Genomic DNA, 18,689 nt, shown 5'->3' with positions numbered 1-18,689 from the left:
CTGTGTTGCAGGATCTTATGGTTCTCCAGCCCAGCTGCTGCCTGCCCAAGACAATTCCTCGGCCACCCAACCCATGAGTGGGCACCGGAGCCTCAAGAGGCGATGTGGGGAGTTGCATCTGGAGGGCCCCGCGGGCTGCGGCCACGGCCCCAGCGCTGCCTGTGTGCTCAGCAAGCTGGTGCAGCTGCCCACGCCGCCCCTGTCCAAGCACCAGCTCAAACGGTTAGAGGAGCACAAGTACCAGAGTGCCGGACGCTCCCTGCTTGAGCCCCTCATGCAGGGCTACTGGGAATGGTTAGTTGGAAGAGTTCCAGCCTGGATTGCCCCCAACCTGATCACCATCATTGGACTGTCAATAAATATATTTACAACTCTGCTATTAGTATGTTACTGCCCAACAGCTACAGAACAGGTGAGTTATGGACTCCTGGCACTCTTTCGTTTTGGTCGCTGTCACTGGTTTTGGATGGGTTGTTGCTTTGGGGAGAGCTGGTTCTTGCTGTTCAGCCCACAGTCCTTGTCACCTGTTCTCTGTAAATGTTTGTGCCTCTCTGTGATGCTGGCATGCAGAGAGCATGTGTGGATGCTGGAGTGAGCCAGCAGTTCCTGGGGCCAACGCACCCATATGGAGCAGGATCTGACACCGAAGCAGCCATGAGGGGCCTGCTGCACAAAGCTCAGCCCTGCCAGGAGTTGGAGCAGTGGCTCTGCAGCTGCCTGGCCTGCGTGGCAGGAGGAGTTGGTACCTGTTTACTTTCTGTGACCAGAGCAGGGCAACTCCCCCTCAGCTCAGGGATCAGAGTTGCCACACGAGCTGGGTGGGTTGGACATGCTGGGGCTGCACCAGAGCCAAGGCACTGAGCTCTAGAGTAGTGCCACTTAAGATATCAAAGCTGGTGCGACCAAACCCAGCTTAGTGAGCCACAGGGACACCTTCCTGGGCCCCACAGGTTCTGTGTCCTGGCAGCTCAGTCAGGACTTTGGCACAGCATGGTGGAGTTCTGTTCCTGAGCTGTGGCTGTGCTGTGAGAAGGCCAGATAAAAGTCAGTGGCTTTATTCGTTGTTCTGATTGCTCTAAAAGCTCCTCACTTGCCCTGAGCAGAACTGTTTTAACCTGATTTCAGGGATACAAAAGTCTTTTTGAGGCATTTCAACTTCCCTCTATCACCACTTACCTCATAAGGCACTTGAAGAATCATTTTTGTGCACTGGAAGAGTTTTCACTTGAATGTTGAATCTTAAAAGCTGCTTTTATGTGTGAGCACTGAGAAAGGGAGTTATTTGGTGTAGAAATGTGTTACGTACCACATGGCTGGGAATGTCTCAAGAGTTCCAGCTTTTAAAACATCTGAACTCCTTCCTAACCAAGTCTCCCAGCTGAGGTTGGGAATCCAGCAGGGCACAGTTTGTTCCCCACCAGTCTCCATAATCTCATGTAGTAATCAGCACTGCATCCCTGCTCCACGTATGACATGGGAAAGGGATGTTTGCCTCTCCTAGAAATCTGTTGAAATAGATTGTTTCACAATAATCTGTGGAATTTGGCAGGTGTAAAATAAACAGTGACTATTCAGTTTGAGCAGGGAATACTTGGAGCAGCTCCTTCCTTTTCCAGGCTGTGGCATTGTGGTGTGTGTTGGTTTAACTTGTGTTTACTTCTGAGCAGGGTTACGTGGGGGCTCAGACTCTGAAATCTGGTCTGATAGGGAGACTTCAGCTCTCAGGAACCCAGAGCTGGTTTGGGTCACTAAACCAGAGCAGAACTTAAAATTTGGAGAAGAGTTGTATCTTGGTTGGTAACTAAACTTCTGAAGTGCCCAGGAAGCTGCACTCAGAGCATCAGAAATTCAGTGTTAGCTGAAGGCTGCTGTATGAAAGCACTGTTTGGTGTTTAACAGTTTGAGAAGTACTTTGTGTGAGGTGAATGAGATTTTTTTTTTCCCTCACTTGAACTGAAAAATAACTTAGTGCTGAGGCAGCTTTGGCCTGATTTGATTTGCCACATGGCACAGCATGACCAGGGAGGTGCTTTTTAAGTGTCAAGGAGCTGTGTGGGGAAGAAAATGGGGCTCTGAAACTCCAGGAGCAGAATTTCTCCTCCTCCCCCCAAACCACTATTGATTTCTGATGTAAATTTTCTCCTCCTTGTAGCTCAGCCTTAGTTCTGCTTTTTTTTCAAGAGTGACTCCTCCCTTCCTGTTGCTGAAAGGTGCAGCCAGGGCAGTTGGCTGTCACTCAGGGCCTCGTGCAACCAGAGAGTAAAGGAGATGCAAATACTTCCTGCTTAGCTGGGAGGACCCAGCTGGAAAAGTGCTGACTGATGGAATGGTACCTGAGTTTAAAAAAAAAAAAAAGGAAAAATTACCTGGATAAGGAAAGAGCTGTGAAATCTTACTTGGATATAAATAGGTCTAAGTGGAAACACCTACACTGCTCATGAAAGGAGCTTTTAAGAAAGGAGAGCCAGCAGATTGATTTTTAAGTTTATAGAGAAACCTTCAGGGTGATGCCATTTAACTTAAATGTGGCAGATAAAATCTGTATGTGAGGGATAAAAATGAGAGGGAGTTGTGTGGCATCAGAACCTTGGCTAAATGTGGTGCTCTGCTCTTGGGTGACACATTTCCCCTTTCTCACCTTGTGCTGTCTGTACAGACAGTACTGAAAGCACATCACAGCAGCAGCTTTTGGGGCAGAACGAACTGTTTTGGTAAATGGCAGGAGCAATGCAAATTGCTCCTAGAAGGAAATACATTTAAGTTGATGTGCTACAAATTAGTCATGGTTGTGTTGGCCAAAACCAGCTGGACTTCAGGGCTTTATGAGAAGCAGGTCAGCTTGATTAAGCTGTATTTGGTTTTTCTTGGTGTGGTCTGTAAAATAAAGGTGCTTGTAAATGCTCACTTCTGTGGAGTGTGTCAAATGTGAAGATTGCAAAATAGCCAATAATATCTGATTTATGGATGTGTAAATGGAGATGGAGTAATGGCGACTCCCTGGCTTTTGTGTTCTTAATGGTTTATGCTTCAGAAAGCATAAAAAAGCCTAGATTGTAATCTTTGCTCCAGCAGGGCTTTGGCATTGTTTGTGTTTCTGTCAGAGTAGAAATCGTTTTCATGGATGTGACCATTAAAGGTTCTTAATGTAGATTTGGCAAAGCTGCTGGTGCCTCGTACTGGAGGGGACACTTGGTGGTGGAGGGGCTGTGCTGCAGAGCTCCAGAAATGTACTTGGACTCAAAGTCTGGGCACTGGTAGTGACACAGCTCTCAAATGGTGGTGGACTGGTGAAGATGAACACTGTTGAAGTGTTTGTGACAAAGTTGGGGGCTAAAAGTTCCCAAGTTTCTGAAATCACAATGACAACGTGCATATATTTAACGAGAACTTTGTTACGCACCGCTTTGCAAATGTAGTATTACAATTTTTCCAGCTGTACAGTGCAACTTCCTACTTCAGAGCAGGGGCTGTGGCTATTAATCTGTCACTGGTTTATTTACATTCCACATGTAACAACCATTCTGTCTGTCCTTGCAAGGACCAGATGCTGAAAGGTCCCTGGGTGAGGAGGACATATGTGCAAAGGGAAAACTGTTTTGTCAGGCTGTGGGACAGCTGCAGGCTTTCTCTTTCTTAAAGAGAATTTTATCTATTTTAAACCTTATTGTGATTGCCTTTCTCTCTTAGGCACCTCCCTGGGCATACATTGCTTGTGCTTGTGGCCTTTTCATCTACCAGTCCCTGGATGCTATAGATGGAAAACAAGCAAGAAGGACAAACAGCAGCACTCCGTTAGGAGAGCTTTTTGATCATGGCTGTGATTCATTGTCCACAGGTATTGTTGTCATTTTTAATTGAAGTAGGAGGATTAAATTGCTCTGTTTCAGGGATCAAATCTGCAATACAATAAAAAAAGCTTCTTTACTGAAGAAAGGACAACTGATAGTGTTGAATGTATCAATTTCAACCAAGAAAGTCACCTTTCTTTCCATAGAACAGTGCTCTGGATCAGCTGAATGTCTTCTCTTGTATTACATTGAAAACAAAACTAAGCATGTGACTAATTCAACCTGAGCCAGCACTTCTATATGATGCTTTAGCAGAGTCTTGGTTCTAAGGTATTTTCTGTAAGAAATTGTCATAATACTCTGGCTATATTATTTCATATTGACTTGATACAGAGTGATACCAAGACAGGTCTAAGCCTAAGCAGTGGGATTCTACAAGTCAGAGTTTAGGATTTGAATCATCTAGGTAATTTCCTGGGTAGGTGGAGTTCATTGAGCCAGTCTGAAGTTTAACCCCATTGCAAAAAACTTGTAAAATCATAGAATATCTTGAGTTGGAAGGATCCCACAAGATTGAGTCCAACTCCTGATTGGATGTTTTGGGTTCCTTAAATTCTAAAGGTCTTAGGCTTTAAATTTTATGAATTCTTTATTAGAGTTGTATATGGAAAGGGTGGAGGGGAAAGCTTAGATATGTTACTCATCCTGAATGTATCCAGACCTTTGATTTTCTTAATGCCATCAGAGAAATTCAGAAGACAGGGAAAAATGTCTGGCAAACGCAGGAGAAAACCCCAAAACTTGTTGCAGGCTGCAGCAGACTTACTCAAGTCCCTTAATGACATTAGGCATCACAGGGAATAAAAATGTAGGAGACTTAGAAACCCTTAATATTGATGACTTTTAATAACTGATATGGATTGAAATCTGTGTTGTGCAGCCTGTATATTTTTAAGTGGAAGCGTTAATCTCTTATGCCTGTGAAATAGCCATGCCAGGATAACCTTCCCACTGTCCCTCCTCTGGGCCCTGTTGTTAGCTTTGCTTCTGGTGAGGATGCTTACACACATCCACCCTTTTCACTCTGTGACTGATTTTCTCCTGCAGTCTTTGTGGTTTTGGGAACTTGTATTGCTGTGCAGCTGGGCACCAACCCTGACTGGATGTTCTTTTGTTGTTTTGCTGGGACGTTCATGTTTTACTGCGCGCACTGGCAGACGTACGTCTCGGGGACGCTGCGCTTTGGCATGTAAGTACCTGGCTGAGAGAAAGGGAAAGGCACCCTGTTCTCCTGAATTGCACCTTGTGTGGCCATAGTGCAGCTTCTCAGAGCAGTAGCAAATTGTTTTTATCCACAGTGACACCCTTAGAGCTTTTGGCAGGTGTTGGAACTGTAATTAATAGTGGATGTCCCTTAGCTTGTGTTAGGAGTGGTAGAAATATAATTTTGGCCTGTTAGTTAATTAGAGCTTTTGTTGTGATGTAAAGCTAAATAAGTAATGGAAAGTACCTGCTGTTTTATCCTAAGACTGGAATGCTTTGGTCAGATGGTGGCAGTCTGGCTTTAGCATTCATTAAACTCTGTCTTGATACTGCTTGATTGTGATGTGCAGTTATTCGTTAATATTAACCATAACCCTTAAAATATACTGTAGTAATTGCCCTTGTGCCTCCAATTTAGAGTTCAGAATCCCTTTTAGTTAGTGCAGATCATGGTTCTGTCAATAAATGGAACCAAAATTGCAATGCCAAGAAGGTCAGGAGCAGAAATCCTGTTTCCTGCTGGATGAGGCTGGGTGGGAGGTGCAACACATGGGCTTGGTGAGCTGTGGGATTCTCTAACCTTAATAAGGAAATAAATGTATTCTATGTTGAGAATTTATTCTGTGTTCATGTTCACAGAGTAAACAAACACATTTCAAATAAATGTACTGGAGAATTTTTTTTTGCATCTGGAAACTGAAGTTTGCCCTTAGTTTGTGGGATTTTGAAACAATTCTAGAACAACTACATACAGATGTCTAATAGACTGTTATTTATGGTCTATAATTGCTAGTCTATAGGCTAAAACAGTATAAATGTGAGTCTCTTGTATATGACAGCTTTTAATGGCAGGATACTGTTTCAATAATGTGGATGCTCTTGAGAAACTTATGTGTTTCTGCTCAAAAATTTAAGATGTTGGATCAGTTTTAAATGTGTATTAGAGGAAGAAAAGAAGAATATCTAGGCTTCTGTTCCAACTCTGGCTACACTAAAGCATATTGACTGAAACTATCCCATTCTGGTACTTAAATCTTTAAAATAAGACATGTGGCTCAAATACTTTCCTGTTTTAGGAGTCTCACTTCTGTGCTGTACCAGAAGTCTGAATGCTTTTAGCTTCCTTCAAACTTTACAGGGCCCTGATAATCAAAGATTTCTGGATATTGATCAAAGAACACAAAAGCCTGACCTTGACATCTGCTTGACTTTACAGATGGAAGTATCAGCCTCCCCAAACTGCTGCTGTGCTGCAGAGAAGTGTTTGGGTCAATGCTGGTGTTGACTGGGACATTACTTTGTGAGGAGTCTGTATTTTGGAGGCATTTTTCAGCAAATTTGATTTTTCTGCCTGGCCTTATAATAATATAAGAATATGGTGACCATTAATATGTAGCTAATTCATATAAGGCAATAAGCACCTAAATGTGTGTATCATTAATTTAGATAACACAGCACTGTGTAGTAAACATATTTGTTCCTTCTTTTGCCCTCTGTCACAAGGTTAATAGACTGTCATAAGCTGATGTTCATTTTAATGCCTAAACCATGAGACAATTTATCCAGTTAACAGATTCTCACTGTTTGACACTTTTTTATGAAGCTTTCATTTCACTAATCTAAAACTGAAAAATGGTATTTTATCAACTCTTTCAGATTCACTGCAGTACACACACTTAGGTATCCTTAATCCTGAATAAGTGGGCTCAGAGACAGCTGTTGAAAGGAGCTAAAAAGATCCTTGTGCACAGGAGCTTTTTCCTGTCTGTATCTCATGTTGTGACTCTCAGAGAGAGGGTGTGGTCGTGATGTTTTAGGGAATGTGACAGTGTTTTTGACTTGCCTGAATTCCAAAGCAGCAGGAAAGAGTAGACAGCTGGTTATCACTTACTCTATTTGTGGTATGTCCAAGAAATTGTATTTCAGTGCAGAGAGAGCTCGATAATGAAATGGCTTGGAGAAGAGCAGAGGGTGCTAAAGGGAGAGATTGTATTTCCCTCCTTCCACACAGGCCTAAACTGTTGAGTTATAGAATCAGCCTGTCTTGCTGGAAAAGTCCATCTTAAAAAAAACCAGGGAAATTAGTGTGTCAAACAAAGTGTGTGCTCATGGAACAGTGTGTGGTTTGTGTATGGGGAAGGGACTGCAGCTCCAGGAGCAGCTGAGGGAGCTGGGAAAGGGGCTCAGCCTGGAGAAAAGGAGGCTCAGGGGGGCCCTTCTGGCTCTGCACAACTCCTGACAGGAGGGGGCAGCCTGGACAGGGTCAGGCTCTGCTCTCAGGGAACAAAGGACAGGACGAGAGGAAATGGCCTCAAGCTGCACCAGGGAAGGGTCAGGCTGGACATCGGGAGGAATTTCTTCCTAGGGAGGGGTGGTCAGGCATTGGAAGTGGCTGCCCAGGGAGGTCTGGAGTCCCCATCCCTGCCCAAGGAACAACTGCATGTGGTGCTCAGGGCTGGTGACAAGGTGGGGATCAGTCAGGCTGGGCTTGATGATCCTGGAGGGCTTTTCCAACCTTAACAATTCCATGATTCTCTTTGGTGTCACTGTGCCAACCTTGGCAAGTCCCTGAAGCTGAGCAGAGCCTGTCAGATTGCAGGGCAAGATCAGTTCCCCTGAGGGAGGAGGAAATGGGATCCAGTCTGTGAGGTTCCTACAGATTCTGCAGGTGGAGAGGAAAACTTTGTTCAGTTGGGCCCAATTACTGAATCCATCAGCTGTGTAGGTTCTTTGTCTTCTGCCTGACAGCTGTGGGGGATGTCCCTGTGCTACTCCAGGATTTAGAATAATCAGTTGAGTCAATAAAGTTCTATGATCTGTCTCCATCTTCAATTGATCACATAATTCCATTAATTATGATCCTGGCAACCACCACTCTTCAAAAAGCAATTGGTGTTGATTGAACAGCTCAAATAGCTAGAGGTCAGTATTGCTTAAAAATTCCCCAGCAGGAAGCAGGAAGTGTCTCAAGGCAAGTAGGGCAGGCTCCAGGAAAGTCACTGTAATAATATCAGCAGTGCAAAGGCAGCAGGGAACAGCAGGGATAGAGTTAAATGCAGAAGTTTTACTTAAAACACCTGATCTGGGAATGATCTTATGGAAAAACAGGAATAGTCAGCACATTTGAAAAAGAGAAAGGGGATTTTGAATGGCAGAGAGACTTAGTATTGAAGTAGCCCAAATAATGACTTTGTTCTCCTGACCTGGTTTCCAGCCCAGGAACTGGTTTGTCTGGTTGTGGATTTGCTGTGCTGCAGCAGAGGATGAGCTGAGTCATGTATTGGGGCAGCTGTGCCATCACTGGGGCTCCTCTGCTTTGGAAACAAAGAATTTTTTCCTGCATATCCCAAAAATCAAACTGCCAAGCTGCAATGGACTTCCTTGTGTCCTTGTGGAAGCAGATGAGAGGTGCTTCAGGAACATGCTGCAGAAAACAGATCATTATGGAGTACAAATCCTGAAAGGATTTTTCCGATGTTATCTGGAGCCCAGGTGTGATCACCTGGTTCTTCCCCAATCCAGGGTTATCTCACTTGGATTCAGTAGTGGTCCTGGTCCCTGCAGGAAGTGCAGGAGGGGAAGCAAGTGTGTGCAGGCTCAGGATGTTCCAGCTGCTCAAGGTCAGAGCACAGCCTGACTGCAGGGGCTGTCCCACATGCAGGGGCTATCTGTCCCTGTCAGAGCTGGATTCTGAAGCACAACTCAGAATCACAGAACTATGGAATTGGTTTGAATGGGAAGGGACATTAAAGCTCATCCATTTCCACCCCCTGCCATGGGCTGGGACACCTTCCACTAGCCCAGGTTGCTCTAAGCCCTGTCCAACCTGGCCTTGGACACTTCCAGGCATGGGGCAGCCGCAGCTTTTCTGGGCATTCTGTGCCAGGGCCTCACCACCCTCACAGGGAAGAATTTCTTCTCAATATGCCATCTCACCCTGCCCTTTGGCAGTGGGAAGCCATTCCCCCTTGTCCAACCTGGATATACTCTTGAGAGACATGAGACACAAACTGCTCAGATAAAGTCCTGGTGCATTTGTTCATGATGGAAGTGCTGGAGGTGCTGAATCATATTGAAAAAACCCAGTGGGCACTGAACACTCAAGGGTCCATCCAGAGACATGAGGGCTGTACCATGGTCTCCAGCATTTCTCCTACAAGTTACTGTATTTTCTGGTTTATTACAACCTTTTTTAATGAAAATACCATAAGTTGTGATGGTAGGAATTATAGCTGTGTATATATGTGGGTAAATATAGACGCAATGAGATGGAAATTAGTTTCCAAGGAGGCTTCACAAAGGAATATCATAAATATGAGAGGAAGAATCAGTTTTTACCACATTTCATATAACTGAAAAGTTAAACATGGTTACACTGCTGTTTGAATAATATTCCCCAGAGAAAGCAAAATAATTCAGGCTGCTGAACAAAACAGCCTTTCTTGATGAGAGTTGGAGAATTTGGGGAAACATGATTCAGTGACTCTGGAGCAGCCTTCCAGGCTGCTTCCAGGATGCTTGTGGGATATTGGGTTGGTTCACCTGAGTCCTATCACCACTGCTGCCACTAAGGTCCAAAGGAGAGGTGAGGAAATGGGGGATTTCAGAAAGCTAATCCAACCTTCCTCTTCAGCCTCAGTAGAGGAGGACTTGATGTTCTATCTTGCTTAGACAACACACACCAAACACTGACATACAGGGATGGAAGCCTTCCAAGTTAGACTTTAGCACATTGAGTTCTTGTTCCTGGGAACAGCCTCAGCATCTCCACTCTGAGATAAGGCAATCATTCCTATGATTGTATAGCTTAAAACTTTCCAACACTTCTTGGAGAACTTTTATACCCAGGTTATTTACAGATGAGAGTCTGAGGCTAAGTAGAGCCTCTGTTGATGTCAGGGGATGTTGGGTTCTCTGTACTTGCAAGCAGGATGTGTTGAAGTGTCTTTGTGGTGGGTGTGAAGTTTGGTGTTGGTAACCTGCACCTCCTGCTCCCTCAGTCGCACTGGCAGTGTCACAGAAACTTGTGCAGCTGGTAAGGGCTCACAGAAAAGTTGGGGGGTGGTTTCCACATCCTCCTCCTCTTCCTCCCACAAGTCCTTCAACAGCATTTTCAGCCACAGTCCCATTGGTCATGTGTGGACGTGCTGCTCCTGATTGTTCTGATAAATCGTTGGAGTTCTCACTAGTCTGTGAAATAATGAACTGCAACATAACAAGCATATGGCTATTGCCTACCCATGCGACTCCTGTGTACCTCTGTGAGCAGCAGAAGGAAAAAATTACATACTGGATGTGTATAATAACAAGGAAGGGAGCTTATTTTAAATTATTTTCCCTTAATTTTTAATATTATTTTTCCCTTAACATGAATTTCCTGGTGCTGGAAATAATTCTAATTCATGTTCTCATTTTTTCTGTACAGTTTGCTTTATTCATGCTGTTGTATTTCATGGCATCCGAGTAAAACTGCTGGATTGCAATGAGTTAGGATAAAACTCTAATAACTTTATAACGAAGTGTTTGCACTTCTGGCATGTGACTCTCAGCCTTTCTTTCTCTTGTGTTCTGATGTTGAACATTCTTTTCTTGCTGCTGTGGTTCCCCTAAGAAAACAGTCCTTTGTCTCCTGTTCAGATTCCCAGTTCATTGCTCAGCCTTAGTAATCCCATTTGCACACTCAGTAGATATGGACAAGACAGATGGAAGAATCATCATTTTCCAGACCAGAGCATTAACTGGTAGTTGGATCCCTGTAAGTTTTCCAGCCCCATAACTTCTGTTTTCTGTTGAGGCAGGAGTGTTTTTCTTGTCTGCTGTGATTTGGGACTTTTTCATGGAGTTTTGTGTGTTGGGAGAAGAAGAGGAGGATGATCATAAACCTCCACTGTAGTTTTACACAGCCTTAAAAAGCTGTATTAGATCAGCTGTGTTGCTAGAGATTGACTTGATTTCAGGGCCATCTCCAGTGTAAGTGTCTGTTTCCTGTTGTCATTGGCTCATTTTCTCAGGGCATTTCTCCATTTGAATTCAGTTTGGGTTCCCTGTTAGCACAAGGAATGGACTGACTGCAGCTGTCTCTGAGCCCTGAGCCAGTGGTGGCTCTTGAATTGTCTAATGATTTGTTTAGTCAAACAGAGCATTTTAAGAATTGCCCATGGAATACACTCAATAAATTAGCACTGACAAGGGAATATTCTAGATGCAGCACTAACCCCCTGTGCGTTAATTGGCTCCAGACTCAGGAGCCTGACAGGGTTCCCAGCAGAGCAGGCCCAGGGATTGTCAGTGCCAGTATCTCCGTGGAGTGAAGCACATGCCAAGGTCAATGCCCCTTCTTAAACTTGCCACATGATGTTTTAAAGATGGATCAATGTCTGAATTACAAATATCACCTAAATTAACATAGGAAAAAAGGAATAGAAACTGCAGCTGTTGTGAAGCACCAAAGTAGCTGTGGGGTTTGGGCATGGGGCTTTCCCTTCCTGTATTCCCTAAAATACCAACTATTACCTCTCCTAGCTATTTACTGAGTTATGTACTGTGATAATTAAACTGAAAATGCTTATCAGGCTGAACTTCAGTGGCCCCTCTCCTCAGTCCTGGTGTCTGCATATCATCACTGCACCTGAGCCCTGCGGTGGGGCCACAATGACCTTTCTGTGCTGCCCATTTGAAATCTCTTGGCATGGTGGGTGTCTGTTCCAGTACACTCTGATAAGCACAGCCATAAACAGGAGCTGTGTTCTGGCTGACCCTGCTGCTGCTGCTGAGTTATTTTCTTTTTAAACTAGATGGTTTGATTTTTTAAATTTGATCCCATTTAAAAATCTTTTTGTTATGGTAAAATACAGATTTATGGCACTGTATTAGGAGAAAGGGTGGTTTCTGTGGCTCTGTTGGCTCCAGCATATTTTTTCATCCCTTTCTGTCAGGGGTGAGAAATAAATAGATACAGAATGGAGTGTGATTACCCCTGAGCAGGGGTCCAGAGCTCACTTCTTGGAGCATTATATGACAAGAAGCTGCATGAGGAGGGAGGTGAAACTTCTTCCTTTTCCTCAGAGGTGTCAAACTGAAATACGATCTGCATTTCTGCTCCACTGAAACATGCAGGAGCATCTTCAGCTAAAGAATTCATATATTCAGTGTTGTTTGCAGACACAAGCATGAGGTCAGGAGATGAGAGTTGTGGATTGTGCTTGGTTATGGGTTTTATTCACCATGACTCAGATCAAGGAATTTCATTTGTTCCCTCATGCACACACAGAATGATTGTTTTTTCTCATGTGTTGGAGTGATACGGTAGAACTGTAAACTGCAGAAGTTCTGAATGAAGATTTAAATGTGTAAAAGACTATGTGGGTTAGAATGGTTTTATTAATTCATTAATACTCCTGGGTTTTGTGATTGTTAATCCCTACCCTGAATTGCCCTTTGAATCATCCTGATTGTGGATTTTGTCCTTCAGCCTGACTGAAGATGTTTAATGGTTCCTTCCCCTTCAGAGGAGTGCTCAGGACAGTGCTCTGAACTGTTTCTCTCCCTCACATGTAGATTTGATGTGACAGAGTCCATGCTCTGCACAGTGGCCATCCAGCTCCTCACGGGCACGCTGGGGCCCTCGTTCTGGAATTCCACGGTAAAGCCCTCGCTGGGCAGCGCCTGCACTGCGCAGGGCAGCACCTTTGTCATGCACTGCTCTGTCAAAGCAGCTTCTACAGCGTGTTCATCTTTCACACAAGGAGGAAAAATATTTGAATGAGTAGGAAAAATTTGATTTAACTGGAAACAAATTTTTTTGAAAGCATCTCATTTTATTTAAAACCAAAGCAAAACCTGCCTGTTCAACAAAAGTTTGATTTAAACTTTTCTTTTTATCACGGTTTTGGCTTCACCTAAAAGCCAAGCAGGGCTGTGGAAGCAGCTCTTAAGTGTGGGTGTAGAATGTTGTTGGAACTACTTTTTAAAACTTATTTTGTTGCTGCCATTTCAATACCTTTCCACCAAAAAAAGGAGAATTTCTTGGCTCTTTCAGGGAACTGTGTCTTGTGTAATAACTCAAAAAGTCTGGGTAAAAATGTCTGGTTTAAGCTGTGCAGCTTGATCCCTGTGCCTGTAGCTTCATGAAGAAGTAACTTCCTTTCCAGCTTGTCTTTATTTTTAAAATGCTTTTCCTTATGTCTGTGCTAAATAAGTCCTTCTCCCCTCTAGTTTGCTAGCATTAAAGACTTTCTCTTCCTTATTTCACCTCTTTTTTTCACCTCTTTTTCTCCTTTGTTTTTGTTTGTTTGGTTTTTTTTTTTTTTTTTTGCTAATATGTTGTATGTGGGTGAGGTCCCCTCCCAATAAAATGTTATCATTAAAAGTGGATTCCTTGAAATATATCATAGATTATGATTATTGTTGATGCATTTTTAGTCTGGACTTTTCCTTAAATATTTGAGGATATAAGAATTGGTTTTTGATCTCTTTCTTAGAACTGCATCAGATGTTAAACAAAAGTGAGGTTATTTTTTTGATGGTTGGTTTGCACAGCCTTTGTTAAACCTGTGTGGATGCTAATTATTTTCTAATAGTTCTTTTGGTTTTTTTTTTCATGTAGTAGCTCAGCAAAATCTCTGCTTCCAGGAGGTTATTTAGGAAGGTGAATTACTGGCTCTGCTTTAGATGCAGCACCATCAGCAATCTGGTAAATCCTGATGTGTCTTCAGCTGATCTTGAGAGCTGGGTGGCTCTACAGGGAGTCAGGTGACAGCAGTAACTTAATTTTTAAAATACTTTGTTCATAATCTATGAAAGGCTGGAAATAGTGTCAGGAAGTGGTAATTTAGCAAGTAGTAATGCAAAGGAAGGGAGAGGTTAAATCAAGATTTTAGCCTGTAATATCAACTGACCAAGGAGTCGCTTAGGGCAGAAAAAATTATAAAATCACATAGTTCTGAAACACTCAGAGAATCTGAGTGTCCGAAATCATTCCCTGGTGTGATGGTTGTGGGGTGGAAATAACTCTGATTGGGTGATGAAAGGAAATTGTTTGAACTGGAGTAGGACAACTTACCATGGGGTGGAAGAGAGGACCTGGAGCTGCTGAAGATGTCCATCTGCAGCCCCCCTGCAAAGGAGGCCTTTGCCATTCCAGGAGATGCTGCTGATACTGGTTTTACAGCCAGCTGGGGAGTAGGCTGTGAGGGGATGGGCCAGGCAGGGCATTTTCACAGGATCCCAGACTGGTTTGGTTTAGAGGGTCCTTAAAGCTCATCCCATCCCACCCCTGCCATGGGCAGGGACACCTTCCACTAGCCCAGGTTGCTCCAAGCCCTGTCCAACCTGGCCTTGGACACTTCCAGGCATGGAACAGCCACAGCTGCTCTGGGCAGCCTGGGCCAAAGCCTCACCACCTGCTCAAGGAGGAACTTCTTCCCAATGTCTCATCTGTCCCTGCCCTCTGGAACTGGGAAAGCACTTCCCCCTTTTCCTGTCCCTCAGGCTCCTGTCACTGGCTCCTGAGACAGAACCCCAGGTGTTGCCTTTGACAGGTCTCCTCACACACTTATTTTAACCCAGTTTTAGGCACTGAGTTACAGGATAGACTTTTAAATCTATTTAAATTCTTTCATGAGTAATTTCAGATGCCTTCTGGCATCTTTAGTTTTAGTCTTAACTCATAACTAAAGATGCTGCTGCTTCCAAGTGGTTTACTCAGACACACCAAGCTTCACTGACTTATTTACACACTCAGATGTCAGGCAGAACAGATTTTTAGGTCAGTATTGCACATCTCAGATGGGTAAGCTACAGAAAATGTGTATTCATACTCTGGCTGTTTCATGTGACAAACATTTGTACTGAGAAAATATAAGAATATAACCTTGTCTTGAAAATTATACAGGAGCTGGGACAGTATGAAGTGAGTAGCTTCAAATTCTTGCAGCACAGCTAAACCTTGTACTTGGCTGGACAGGAAAGTTTTATGTTCACCAAGGAGGGGAAAATATCTTAAATTGTTAATGAAGTTTACTTATCCCTGTAACCAATGGGAAATTAATTAGAATAACCTGAAGGCCTAAAAAGCTGGAAAATAAACATATTTTGGGAATCAAAATAGGTTTAGTCCATTATTCCCCACATTCACACTTGAAGTGCCAGTGTTTCAGTCCTGCCTCCCTCTCCCTGCAGACACTGCAGCTCTGCAGTGTCACCCAGCAGTTCTTGTACTGGTGGAATGTGACTTTGGTTTGGAACATTTTGCCTTGGTGATTTTTCAAAGACCAGAATTGGGCTGTTTTAATACAGTTTAGCACAACAATATAGAGGAATTGCAAATAAAGGTCTTGAGGATGGTTCAATCTGGAGACTGCTCATCATTTTATAAAAAACAACATGTTAAAATAATAATGTTCCTAACAATATTTGGTTACAGAAGTGATTAGAGGGATGGAAACCTCCTAAGAGGAAAGGATGAGGGAGCTAGGGATGTTCAACCTGTAAAAGGGAAGAATCCAGGGAGACCTTTGAGCCTTTTCTTGTGCCTGAAGAGCTGGAAAGGGACTTTGGACAAGGGATGGAGTGCCAGGACAAGGCAGAATGGCTTCAAACTGCCAGAGAGCAAGGATAAATGGGATAGTGGGAAGGAATTCCTCCCTGTGAGGGTGGTGAGACCCTGGCCCAGGGTGCCCAGAGCAGCTGTGGCTGCTCCATCCCTGAAAGTGTCTGAGGCCAGGCTGGACAGGGCTTGGAGCAGCCTGGGATGGTGGAAGGCGTCCCTGCCCATGGCAGGGGGTAGAATGGGATGAGCTTTGAGGTTCCTTCTAACTCAAACCATGCTGGGGGTTCTCTGGATCTTCTCTTATGTGGGAAGACTGTACAGCTTTGAAGACAGGCAAATAATCTGCATTTCAATTTGTCACAACAGGGAAAGGAGGATCAATAGAGGAAAACACTGCAGTGTGTGCGGGAGAATCCATGGATGGCAGTGTCGCCACAGGAATTGCATCTGCCCCTGGAAACTCTGCAGGAATTTTCCTGTCTTGTGAATTTAGGCAGATGGGGAGTGAGGGTTGAAATGTGCATTTAAAAACTCACAACTTCTATGTTTCTCTGACTTCATTTGAATTAAAACCTTGGGTGTTTTGGTTTCTAGGCTGTGGTTACCCCCAGTGCAGTGCTGACATTGCCTGACCCTGTCCCTGCCTTCTACAGTGCTGCTGGTTATTATTCTTCCCTAACATCACTTTGCTGCAGAATCAGTACTTCTCAGCATTATTGTGAGTGTTCTCCCCAGCCTTGCCACTGGATGTTGTCTGGGCATTTTAGTTTGTCAGATATTGAGTCTGGGCTCTTTGCTCTGTTTTCAGCATCAGCTCTTTGTTCTTGTTCTTTGCCTGGATGTTCCTGCTGATCTTAAACCTCAATACAGGGTCTTCTGTTTATTTTATAGAAGATGAAAAAGCCCCTGGTTTATTTGAAGAAGAGATTTTTGGAACTTGATTCTTTGTGTCCTCTGAACTTGTACAATAACTTTCCGTCCATCTGTTGTAGTGTGGGAATGTCTTGGGAAAAGGGTTTGTTTCATTTTCTTCATTTCGTGGGCCTTAATGATCTTCCACACAATGTGCACAGAGTCAGGGCAGTGCTGACATGACTCAGTTGTCAGGAAACATCAGGCAGCAAAGCTGTCAGGTTGGGGGGAAGTGTGGCTCCAGTGGTGCCTGAAAATAACCCACATAATAAAAATATCCCAGTTCAGAGGGTTTAAGAACCTCTTGTAGAATTCATGCTGCTTGCTCTTCCCATTTGTTTTTTCTTAGGATTTCCACTGTAGTATTTAAATGAGTAAATAAATGCAAACACAAGTTGAAAATAGAATCTTTGAACTGGCTGATTTTCTTCTTGCTTTGAAATGGTTTTGCTTTCTTACAGCTCTGTGTGTGGTACCTGCTTCTATGTAATTAAATGTGATTATAGTAATTAAATGAGGCAGTCTGGAGGAACAAAGGCCTTTCCCTATTTTCTGCCTTTTTTCCCTTATTTTTTTACTATAATTTAACACATGATCCATTGCTCCAAAATTATGTTTTCTCTAATGTTTACCATGGGAGAGTCACTTGAATATGCAATGGAACTTGATGTAGAATAAAATACAGTACTAATGATGTCATACCTAAGCAGGAACATTATCACCCTGCTTTGTGAATAAATTCCTCATCCACTAAAGCAAGTTGGATGTATTTTCCCTCAAAAAGAAAGGGATTGTTCAGATTCCCTCTGTAGAAACCTCCCTTGTGGGGCCCCCTGATGGGGAGACCCCTAAAAAGTTCTGTGCTAGGAATGAGTCACAGATGGAATGCTTGGCTTTTTGGCCTTCAGGTTGTTGTTTATTTTTCTCTTATCAGAAGTTCTGCATGCTGTCTACATCTCAGACTTAGCATACAAAGAGAAGGCACCAAAAGGCACAAGACACACAGATTCAAGGTCTTTTAAAGCTATTTTGTCCAATTAACTCTTCGAATGTACTTTATTTCAACCTTTCTACCAATAACTAATTATTTTTCTGTCTACGCAACATCTGCATTGTGGTTTTTTTTAACCAATCACTCTGTACTGCCAACACTGTAGAAAATGGAGTAGATGAAGAGCAAGAAGGAGATCAGACAATGCCCAAAATCTTCTATCTTGTCTCCTATCCACCTCCATACTAAAAACCTAAAGCTCTTAAGTTTTTCACCCTGTGATAAACTCTACTACTATCTATTTCACACTATTACACACTCATAGATTCCAATTAATCCCAAAGTCTTGGAAGTTTTCTCCAAGGTTAAAAGGACAAAGGTTAAAAGCAGTGTTTTCTGAGGATCAGAACATCTCAGGACAGGCAGAGAAATATTCCCTGTGCCCTGGGTTCCAACATCCCTCCAAGTGGAGCAAGTGCTTTCCTGCAGCCCTGCTTTCGCCTTCCCATTTATTGGGTAAGTTCCCAGCTCTACCAGAGTTTAAAGCATTATGGTGACCTAGGCAATTTATGGATTTTTTTGATTGCTAGCTCATTTTACCTGGATACAATGCATAAATTGAAGTTAATAATTTAGGTGTAAGAATGTCCTCTGGATCACCTGATGTGTTAATGTTTTCCAGGCAGTGTGGATATTGCTTTGTTCACGTCTGTCTTGACAAAACCATTGTTGCTTTGGTTTAAAATGGCATTCTTTCACTTCTTTTTCATTTTAGGGAGCTGTTTTGGACTTTTATGAAGGCTGGTAGCAATCCACTTGTCTGTCATTTCCATTTATTCCTCCCCTCTCTGGAGCTGCCAAGTCCCATTGGCTCAGTGCTGGTTGTGTGGCTGAGCAGACCTTCCCTGCCGCCTCCTCAGGGCTCCCAGCATCCCCGAGGTCACAAAAAAACACCAGGAAAGCTGATGGGCTGGGAATTAGGACAGGAATTTCTTCTTTTTTGCTTGGACTGTTTTAGCCAAGCCAATGTCCTGACCCTACTGATGGCAGGAGAGGGTGCTGGCGCAGGAAAGAAAGTGGGGCTGAGCAGGTGTTTTTGGGGGAAGAAAGTGGTTGGATTTTAAGGAACTTGGGATGACTGCTGCATGTAGCAGCATCATAGATGTATGTGGTTCATGCTGTGGTT

At 43.4% G+C, this 18,689-nt stretch overlaps 1 protein-coding gene across 2 annotated transcripts in view; it reads left to right on the top strand.

The window, feature by feature from the left end:
- Nucleotides 1-18,689, top strand: part of CEPT1 (choline/ethanolamine phosphotransferase 1) — a 32,588-nt gene that overhangs the window by 1,584 nt on the left and 12,315 nt on the right. Inside the window, exons 2-5 of one of the 2 annotated variants that reach the window (XM_054648662.2) lie at nucleotides 12-412; nucleotides 3,688-3,835; nucleotides 4,896-5,037; nucleotides 12,609-12,693. In XM_054648662.2, coding sequence (XP_054504637.1) covers nucleotides 74-412; nucleotides 3,688-3,835; nucleotides 4,896-5,037; nucleotides 12,609-12,693 — 714 coding nt within the window. In that variant the 5' untranslated portion in view covers nucleotides 12-73. The remainder of the gene's footprint in view (nucleotides 1-11; nucleotides 413-3,687; nucleotides 3,836-4,895; nucleotides 5,038-12,608; nucleotides 12,694-18,689) is intronic. The other variant, XM_054648661.2, reaches the window with a different exon arrangement.

Source organism: Agelaius phoeniceus, chromosome 25 (assembly GCF_051311805.1).
Source record: "Agelaius phoeniceus isolate bAgePho1 chromosome 25, bAgePho1.hap1, whole genome shotgun sequence".
NCBI classification, from domain to species: Eukaryota; Metazoa; Chordata; class Aves; order Passeriformes; family Icteridae; genus Agelaius; species Agelaius phoeniceus.
The sequence above is the reverse complement of the archived record's forward strand: the minus strand, read 5'-3'. Positions and strand labels throughout refer to the sequence as shown.